At 44.7% G+C, this 10,759-nt stretch overlaps 1 protein-coding gene across 1 annotated transcript in view; it reads left to right on the forward strand.

Moving 5' to 3' along the window:
• Nucleotides 1–846: 846 nt before the first annotated feature.
• arrb1 (arrestin, beta 1) overlaps nt 847–10,759 on the forward strand; it is a 110,953-nt gene continuing 101,040 nt past the window's right edge. Inside the window, exon 1 of the mRNA XM_048597860.1 lies at nt 847–1,127. Within this exon, the coding sequence (XP_048453817.1) occupies nt 1,108–1,127 (20 nt within the window). The 5' untranslated portion in view covers nt 847–1,107. The remainder of the gene's footprint in view (nt 1,128–10,759) is intronic.

Consider the following 10,759-nt stretch of genomic DNA (forward strand, 5'->3'; position numbering starts at 1 on the left):
TTCATTCTTTCAGGGTGTCACTGGCAAGGACCAACATTTGTTGCCCATCCCTAATTGCCCTTGCTCAGCCATTTCAGAGGACACACATTGCTATGGGTCTGGAATCACGTGTAGTCCAGACCGGGTAAGGACTGCAGATTTCCTTCTCTAAAGGACATCAGTGAGCCACCAATGTGTAGAGCTGGATGAACACAGCAGGCCAAGCAGCATCAGAGGAGCAGGAATGCTGACATTTCGGGTCTAGACCCTTCTACAGAAAATCAGTGAGCCAGGTGGGTTTTACAACAATGGCTGATGTGTTACGGTCATCATCACTGAGACCAGCTTTCAGTTCCAGATTTGCTACAATCCAGCTGTTTCCTGGTTACAATAGTTTCCAATTACAAATTTGTTGAATTGCACAGTCACTGTTATGGGATTCTGAGCACATGTTTATACCTTATTAGATTCTGACACCACCACTATGCTACCATTCCTATAGATGTGTCTGTTCACTTTGTTAATCTCCATCCATATTAGGGAATGTTTTTCTGCTTCTTGTATCTAGTATAGTGGTGCCTATTTCTCTATTCTGTCTTGTTATGTCTGTCCAGTCCTGAACTGTTCTCTGTAATCTATCAGCACTCTCCTTTCCCCAGAGTTGGGGTGTCTGGGGGATGAGACATTAATTTGGGAGGCTGTCAAAACCATACCCTTTTCTGCCCACGAGTCAGTCGGTATAATGGTTGGTTCAGCTTTAAGCAGAGCTAGGCGTGGGGATGTCTCTGTGTGTGTGTGTGTGTTTGTGTGAGGAGTAGAGAGTCTGACTGTGTGTGTGTGTCTGATGTGCAGCAAGGAATGACAGTGGAACTGAGCAGTAGGGATTTGGGGTTAACCCTCCTCCACGAGAGAAATTTATCTGTTTAATTATCAGATAAGGGAGGGGTGTGTGGCCGTCGGGAAGAAAAGGAATTTGAGGAGAAGTGGGAGTGGACGAGATTAAAGGCGATAGAGAGACGGCAATAAACAGGGGCTGTCTGAATTAAATCTCAGTTGTAGCCTTCGAGGGCTCGGCTCTGATCTGAAATTCCGGGGATCTGTCTACGAAGCTGGAAAGGCAGCCGAATAATGAGTGACAAAGGCACAAGGTTTGTGAGATTTCTGTTTTATTGGATGCTTAAAATGCAACTGGAAAGGGGAATGGTTAGATCGAGCTGAGCTCCAGCCTTGAGACTGGGATGCAAACTGGGAGATAGTCTCCTGGTTTTTATTTGTAAACCTTGAACATTCTCAATCAGTCTGTTGCTAATAATATAGGGGGAGTTGGTGGCCTAGTGGGATTATCTCTGGACTGTTAATCCAGAGACCCTGTTATTCTGCTGGGTACCTGGATTCAAATTCTGCCGTAACAGAGGGAGGAATTTGAATTCAATAAAAACAAAACTGCAATTAAGAATCTAATCGCAATTGTCATTAAAAACCCATCTGGTTCACTAATATCTTTTCTTTTAGTAAGGAATCCTTACCCAGTATGGCCAGCAATGTGGTTGACACTTAACAGCCCTCTGGGCAATTAGAGATGGATAGTAAATGCTGGCCTAGCCAGTAACACTCACCTCCCATGAATGAATAAAGATAAAATTCTTCTGGCATTCTTGAGTTTAATTTTTCACGATGATGTTGTTTCCTTCCTGCTACCATTGCAATGTTCCCTGCTGGTTAAAAGCTTTTGAATGAGACTCTGAGCTATGATCCTGGGGTTAACTGGTACTAGGATTCAATTTAAAAGCATTGATGATCGCAGGGTGGGGGTGGGGTGGGGATAGATGGGGATTTGTCACAGGATTGTTTGAAGGTGATCCCCCTCCCGTTTTTAGTTCCCTTTGATTCCTGTTCTGCCAAGTCTTAGATATCCCAGTGGATTACCATTCCCCGCACCCCCCAAACCCCTATCCCCCCTCCCCCAACTCTTCTCTCTCGCATTTTGGGATGCAGTATGTTCCAATTTGAGGATTCCAAATGGATCACATCATTACTTTCTTGCGGCTGTCCCACCTTCAGCTGCGGCGAGAAAGAACAGCAGGAGGAGGCCATTCAGCCCCTCTGTCTATCCTGACACTCAGGAAGACAAAAGCTGTCCTATGACTTCACTTGCTTTGCCTCCCTTTACCAAGTGAGGGGGAATCTGAGGATGTTGGATTTGAAATGATGCATCGGGCTGCGAGTCTCCTGTGGGAGAGGGTATTCCACATTCAGCCCAAGATTCAATTGTAATGAGAGGATACGTAAGAAACAAACACGTTTTGTGGAGTTAGAGCAGGAGAGAGCCAGGGAGTGGGATCCAAGAAGATGAGAATGTTCTCCTTCAAGAAGTGAAGGCTCAGGGGGAGATTTAATAGAGGTGTTTGAAATCATGAAGAACTTTGATCGAGTCGATCAGGAGAAACTGGTTCCATCGGGGTGGGGTGGGAGGGGGTGGTTTGGTGTGGTGGGTAGAATTGGCAAACCTAAGGGAAACACATTAATGAGGTTTGGGCCAAAAGGAGCCGACATGTATCTGACGCAAAGGGTTGCTGTGATCTGGAATGCGCTGCCTGAAGGGGCAGTGGAAGCAGATTCAAGAGGAACTTTCAAAAAGAAGTTGGATGAATTCTCAAAAACAAAAGTGGGAGAAGGGTAAACAAGGAAACGGAGAAAGATGAAGAACAAACAGAGCTGACTACCTAGTGCTTTTTAAGAGTGGGGACAGATATAATGGACATCCCAGTTCAGTGAGTAATAGGGAAGGAAAATGGAATGTTGACCTTTATTTCAAAGGGATTGGAGTATACAAGTTCAGAGGTTTTGCTAAAACTACACAAGGCATGAGTCAGACCACAGCAGGAATACTGTGAATAGTTTTTGTCCCCTTTTATCTAAGGAACGATATACTGGTATTAGAGGCAGTTCATAGAAAGTATGCCAGATTGATACTAGGTATGGAGGGACTGTCTTATGAGGAGAGGTTGAGTACATTGGGCTTGTACATGTTGGAATATAGAAAAATGAGAGGTGACCTTTTTGAAACATACAAGATTCATAGGGGACTTAACATGGTAGATGTGGAGACGTTGTTTCTCCTTGTGAGAAAGTCCAGGACCGGAGGGCATCATCTCAGAATAAGGGGTCACACATTTAAGAGTGAGATGAGGAAGAATTTCTTCTCTTAGAGGGGAGTGAATCTGTGGAATTCTTTACTGCAGAGGGCTGTCGGGGCTGGGTCATTAGGTATATTCAAGGTGGAGATAGAAGGCAGGAGAATGGAGTTGAGGATTCTCAGATCAGCCACAATCTCACTGAATGATGGAGCAAACCCGATGGGCCGAATGGCCTACTTTTGCTCCTATCTCTCCTGGTCAGAATAGCTGCGATCAGTGATCTATGATTTTTCACTTTTCCATAAGAAAAGCTTTCATTCTAGCTCTTAGTATCTGTCCTCAGAGTTTACTTTGAGAACATGTCAATAATTGGACGTTTGAATTTTCAGAATGGGTGCAGTCAGCTGAAGGTGTTAATCTTCTCTGATCCTCCTTGTTCTGGTCCCCACCCTCAGCCCAACCCCAACTCCCATGAGAATATATAAATTCTCCCTACCTATCCTATTCATTCCTTTAAGCACCTTGGGTAGGGGGAGGTAGTGACAAAGCAGGAATGTCATTAGTCAGTTATCCAGAACCCGAAGCTGTTCTTTGGGGAACATGGATTCAAATCCCATCATGGCAGATGGTGTAATTTAAATTCGATAAAAAGTTGGCCTAATGGTGACCACATAACCATTGTCAATTGTCTGGTTCACAGATACCTGTCAGGGGGTCAGTTTATTGGGCAGCTGATTTAGGGGCTGTTTGAAGTGCAGTGGTAGTGCCCCTACCTCTGAACTAGAGAAGCCTGGGGTTGAGTGTTGCCTCAATAAAATCTCTGAGCAGGTTGATTAGACAATATCTAAATTGTGATAATTTGACATTTTTGCATTTGTCCTAATGGTTTTAAGACATAAACCACCTTCAGTCCCCTCTTTCTGAGGGTAGTACTGTGGCAAGGACACCTTTTTAAATCTTTAGGGAGGGAGACCTGCCGTCCTTACCTGGTCTGGCATATATGTGACTCCAGTCCTACAGCGATGTGGTTGTTTCATAACTGCCCTCTGAAATGGTCAAGCAAGACTCTCAGTTCAAAGGTAATTAGGAATGGTCAACAAAATGTTGGTCTCGCCAGCGATCCTGTTAATGAATATTAAAAATAACACCTGAATTAGGCCTGCTGGTTGTCTTCTAAATTACGAAATTACAACAGCAAAAACGGAAGTTGCTGGAAAAGCTCAGCAGGTCTGGCAGCATCTGTGAAGAAAAAATCAGAGTTAACGTTTCGGGTCCGATTCTGAGGAAGGGTCACCAGACCCGAAAGGTTAGCGCTGATATTTTTCTTCACAGATGCCGCCAAGACCTGCTGAGCTTTTCCAGCAATTTCTGTTTTTGTTTCTGATTTACAGCATCCGCAGTTCTTTTGGTTTTTGTTACGAAATTACAAGATTGCTTTTGCAAACTGTTCTTATGGTTATATTTGAAAAGGAAATATTTGCAAGGGTGGGGAGCAAGGGCAGGGGGCACAGATGGGGAGCAGTGGGTGTGTGGTACAAATTTGATAGCTCATCCAAAGAGCTAGCACGGTGACACCATGCAGAATAACCTGCCCTCTGTGTTTGCTGACTAGATGATTCAGAATATCACTCGGTACTCATCCTGTAAAGGGTCATGTGGGAAATATTTTGTGAATTCCACCACCAGTTCAGGCTGCTGTGGAGCGTTGCTGATCAAACTGGAATGCTGAGCTGGACGCGATTAAAGATCAGAGCTAATTATTCTTTCCCGTTCATACGTTTACTGAAAGTGCAGATATTCTCACCCCATGTGTCATCCTGAACCAAACGCGTCAATTCTTGGCAGGGTGTTGTATGTTGATCACAATGTACAGGAACCATCTGCACCACATAAAGGAACATCTGTTGAATGAATAGTTGTGTTGCAATGAAATGGACATTTCTCAAAAAGGCAATGGATTTCTTTTTTTTTTTGACGTGGATGTCGTTGTTCTGCCTGAGAATCACCTTTTTGCTGGAATCTATCTTTTCCCCTTTATTCCCCATTTTCTACTGGACCATTCAGAGGTGACAGATGTGTCTCCATTTACACCAGGGTGGCTGGTGAGTTGCCAACAATCCTACAATGTGCTTACCTTCAACCCAAATACCTCCTGCCATAAGACCATATGATGTAGGAGCAAAATAGGCCATTCAGCCCATCAAGTCTTCTCTGCCACTCAGTGAGATTGCGACTGGGCTGATAATCTTCAACTCCATGCTTTTGCCTCTCCCCAGGACCATTGGTTCCTTTATGATCAAAAATCTGTCTATCTCAGCTTTGAATATACTTAATGACCCAGCCTCAACAGCCCTCTGAGGTAAAGAATTGCACAGATTCACTCCCCTCTGAGAGAAGAAATTCCTCCTCAACTCTGTCTTAAACGTGCGGCTCCTTATCCTGAGATGATGTCCACTGGTCGTAGACTCTTTCTCAAGGGGAAGCAAGCTTTCCACATCTACCCTGTCATGGCCTCTAAGAATCTTATATGTTTCAATAAGGTCATGTCTCATTCTTCTATGTTCCAATGTGTACCGGACCAGTCTACTTAACCTTTCATCATAAGGCAGTCCCTCCATACCCAGGATCTGTCTCGTGAACTATCTCTGGATGACCTCCAATGCCAGTATGTCTCCCCTTCGATAAAGGGCCCAAAACTGTTCACAGTTTTCCAGCTGTGCTCTGACTAGTGTCTTATGTCACTATAGCAAAGCCTCCCTGCTTTTGTACTCCATTCCTTTTGAAATTAAGTTGTGGGAGGTCCATGATACAGATCCTGCTACTACTCCTCTCCTCAACCAGTGGAGCTAAGGCAAATGTCTGACACATAATCTGCCATCACCACAGCCCCCCCAGGCCCAGCAGGTGCTGGCGAGTGAGCTGCTTGTGCAGACCTTATAGTGCGAAGCTATTCAAACATGTCCCTTCCCTGTCAAGCTGGTGGCTGGCTTTGGAGTAGCTGCTTGGCCTGCTGTGTTCATCCAGCTCTGCACCTTGTTGTCTAGCATGGACTCATGGTGTGTTCTCTTAGGGAACATGATCCCCTTTGTGAGTTTATATATTAACCCATTAGCTGTGTGTTTAACATTGTAGCAACCTTATAAAGACTACATCACACAGGATTGAAAAGGGCGCACATGGCAATGTCATGGTAATGATGAATAATCCAGAGATAAATGCTCATGGTAATCAGTTCAAATCCTATCATGGCAACATTTAATTAAGAATCCGGAATATAAATGTTATCCTAAGCAATGGTGGCCATGACAAATGTAATGAAAGTCTATTTGGTTCACTGGTTTCCTTTGAACCCAAAGCAATGCAACTGGCTCATAAATACCATCTGAAATGAATGTGAAGATGGGACTTCGTCCCCACAAGGATTATGTAGTGGTTACTTTTACCAATACTGTTATGGATAGAATGCATCTTCTGCCAGGAGAATGGTGAGGATGAGGCCCACTATATTTTTCCTTCTTGGTACATCCCTCACCACCTTCTGTACAACCCAGTCTGGAAAGGCATTTGACTGAATGTGACAGCAAAAAGCCCTAGCAAACTGGAGTTATTGGGAATTGGGTTGGAGTCATAACTGGCACATTGGAAGATGGTTGCGGTTGTTGGAGGTCAGACATTTCAGCTCCAGGACATCAATGCTGGAGTGTCTTAGGGTAGTGTCCTAGGCCCGTCATTTTCAACAGCTTCATCAATGACTTTCCCTAAGGTCAGTATGGGGATGTTCGCCGATGATTGCACAGTGTTCATCAACATTCACGACTCCTCATACTGAAACAGTGCATGTCCAAATATAGCAGGACCTGGACAATATCCAAGTTTGGGCTGACAAGGAGCAAGTAGCATTTGCAATCATAGGCTCTAGACTATCTCCAAGAAAGATCATCTAAACGTCATCCCTTGACATTCAATAGTGTTACCATCACTGAATCCCTCACCATCAACATGCTAGGCTCTACTGTTGACCAGAAACAGAACTAGACTAGCCACATAAACACAATGACTACAAGAGCAGGTCAGAGGTTAGGAATACTACAGCGAGTAACTCACTTCCTGACTCCCCAAATCCTGTCCCAATCTACAAGGCACAAGTCAGGAGTGTGATGCCATCTCCAACAATGCTGAAGAAATTTGACACCATCTATTACAAAGCAGCCCACTTAATCAGTAGGACTCTCTCCCTAACAACGCTGTGGGTCTTCCCAAAGACTGCAGCTCAACACATCTTGTTCAAGGCAATTAAGAATGAGCAATAAATGCCTACATCTCATGAATGAATTAAGAATGCAAGACACTCAACTAAGGGCCATTAGGGAAGATGAAAAAATGTTAGGCCTTGCTAAAGAGATCAAAGGATATGGAGAAAAAGAGGGAACAGGGGACTGAGTTGGATGATCAGCCATGATCATATGGAATGGTGGAACAGGCTCAAAGAGCTGAATGGCCTCCTCCTGCTCCTTTTTTAAAGTTTCTATGTGACACCCACATCTCATGAAAGAATGAAAACAAGTCATTGTGTCTTTGTTCGTTATAACCGTAGCCTTTGTGGACCCATTGAGTTGGCATTGTCTGGCATCCTCCCTCCATCCGCATCTCAATGTTATCCTCCCTGAAGAATTTTCCATCTTCTGCTTCTGTTTTGATCCTCAATTTCAAATTCAGTTGTTGCCAGGACCTTAGTTTCTGATGTCAGTGCTTATTTGTCCTTTTCTCCAGCATTGTACTTATCCTGTCTTTAAACTGCTGAACTTCTTTCCTTAATCTAACTCATCTGCCCATTCATTTGACCCCGATTGATTCTGGCTCTGATCAATACTGATATAAGTCATTTAGAAATAATATTAGAGCTAAGTGACAAACAAAATGTTAAATTAAACCATTGAATAAAAACAACTCATTAAAAATGACTCCCTTCACTGAGATATTTTGAGTCCGTCACTCTGGACAGAAAGCATTGCTGGTGCTGATGTGCTCATATCTTCCATTAAAAATATTTGCATTAGTGTTGACATTGAGAAACTGCTTTGTCTCTCCCCACACGGTTAACAGCTTCCTGACTGTTTTTTGTGCCTTCAAAACTGCGCTCTTGAAACTTGGAGTTTGCCTGTTTTCAGGAGGGAGACGGTGAGAAAGGCAAACAAAGAACAATACAGCACAGGAACAGGCCCTTCGGCCCTCCAAACCTGCACCGGCACGTTTTGCCCTTCACTAACAGGATTCGTATCCCACTCTTCTCTTCCTATTCATGTAGTTGTCCAGGTGTTTCTTGAATGCTACTATTGTGTTTGCTTCCACCACCTCCTCTGGCAGCAGTTTCTAGGCGCTCACCACTTTTGTATAAAAAAAATTCACCACACACCTCTTTTAAACTTTTCCCTCGTACCATAAACCTGTGTCCCCTAGTAATTGAGCCCTCCACCCAGGGAAAAAGCCTCATGCTTTCCACTTGCAATCTTACAAAGTTCTATTAGGTCACCCCCTCAATCTCCTGCATTCCAGTGAAAACAAGCCCGGTCTATCCAACCTTTCTTCATCGCTAAAATCCCCCATACCAGGCAACATCCTGGTAAACCTTTTCTGTGCCCTAACGATTGGGTGAGTTGGCCCTGGAGAGATATTTGCCTCCTTCTCACCACCTTTGCAATGAAATGCTGGGTCAGATATTCCCTTAGGAACCTTCTTGACTTACCAACGTTAAGGCCCTGAGATGCATGATCAGTTACCAGCCACGGAAGACTCAACTCACCACCTGCCCAGTCGTCTAACGTCCTCAGATCAGGCAGGAAATGTGGCTAGTTTCCAAACCAGGGAAACCAGGTTGACCTGCCTGCTGGATTGGGGTTATTGACTGCCTTTTACCCCCAACTGGAGCAAGGAGAGCCTGCTGTAGGTTCCCCGACCCCACCTGCCCCATCTTTAACTCTGAACCCCCTGGTTGTGGTGTCTCCAGGAGGCAGAATTGGTCCTTAGCCTGGAGATTCCTGCCATTCCTTTCTGAAGAAGGGTCACTTGTCCAGAAATATTCGTTCTGTTTCTCTCTCCACAGACCATATCAAATCTGCTGAGTTTCTGCAGCGTTCTGTCTTGGTTTTATGGATTCATGGTCATAATCACTTTTATTTTTAAGTTCCAGATCTCAGTAGAATTGAAATTCCATTTATAATCTGCTGTGGGGGATTTGAATCCATCCCCGCTGCATTAGTCTGGGTCCCTGCTTTAATAGCCCGGGGATATCATCACTGCACTACCCTCGCCCCAATTAATCACAATTACGCACCCCCACCTCAACTGTACTCTTGTGACTAACCCTCAGTACCAAGCTGATCACATCTATGTAAGCATTTACGAAAAAAAAGCCACTTGGCTCAACTACTCCAGAGTGGCCCAATGGACAATGCAGGAGGACATGCCAGGAGCAGCACGAGGCATACCTGAAGTGAGGTGTCAACCTGGTGAAGCTACAAAACATGACTATTAGCATATCAAACAGCAAAAGCAGCAAGTAATAGACAGAGCTAAGCGATCCCACAACCAATGGATCAGATCTAAGCTCTGTAGTCCTGCCACATCCAGTGGTGAATGGTGGTGGACAATTAAACAACTCACTGGAGGAGGAGGCTCCACAAATATCCCCATCCTCAATGATGGAAGAGCCCAGCACATCAGTGCAAAAGATAAGGCTGAAGCATTCGCAGCAATCTTCAGTCAGAAGTGCCGAGTGGATGATCCATCTTGGCCTCCTCCAGTGGTCCCCAGCATTACAGATACCAGTCTTCAGCCAATTCAATTCACTCCATGTGATATCAAGAAACAGTTGGAGACACTGGATACTGTGAAGGCTACAGGCCCTGACAACATTCCAGCAATTGGACTGAAGACTAGTGGTCCAGAACTTGCCGCTCCCCGAGCCAAGCTGTTCCAGTAGTTACAACACTGGTATCTACCCGACATTGTGGAAAATTGTCCAAGTATGTCCTGTACATAAAAAGCAGGACAAATCCAACCCGGCCAATTACTGCCCCATCAGTCTCCTCTCGATCATCAGTAAAGTGATGGAAGGTGTCAGTAACAGCGCTATCAAGCAGCACCTGCTCAGAAATAACCTGCTCAGTGATGCCCAGTTTGGGTTCTGCCAGGGCCACTCAGCTCCTGACCTCAGTACAGCCTTGGTTCAAATATGGACAAAAGAGCTGAATTCCAGAGGTGAGGTGAGAGTGACGGCCCTTGATATCAAGGCTGCATTTGACCGAGTGTGGCATCAAGGAGCCCTAGCAAAACTAGAATCAATGGTTATCAGGGGACAAACTCTCCGGTGGTTGGAGTCATACCTGACACATAGGAAGATGGTTGTGGTTGTTGAAGGTCAATCATCAGGATATCTCTGCAGGAATTTCTCAGGGTAGTGTCCTAGGCCCAACCGTCTTCAGCTGCTTCATCAATGACCTTCCCTCCATCATAAGGTCAGAAGTGGGGATGTTCACTGATGTTTGCACAATGTTCAGCCCCATTTGAGACTCCTCAGATACTGAAACAGTCCATGTTCAAATGCAACAAGATCTGGACAATATCCAGGCTTGGGCTGACAAGTG

The sequence above is a fragment of the Rhincodon typus genome, chromosome 6, assembly GCF_021869965.1.
Source record: "Rhincodon typus isolate 14 chromosome 6, sRhiTyp1.1, whole genome shotgun sequence".
NCBI classification, from domain to species: domain Eukaryota; kingdom Metazoa; phylum Chordata; class Chondrichthyes; order Orectolobiformes; family Rhincodontidae; genus Rhincodon; species Rhincodon typus.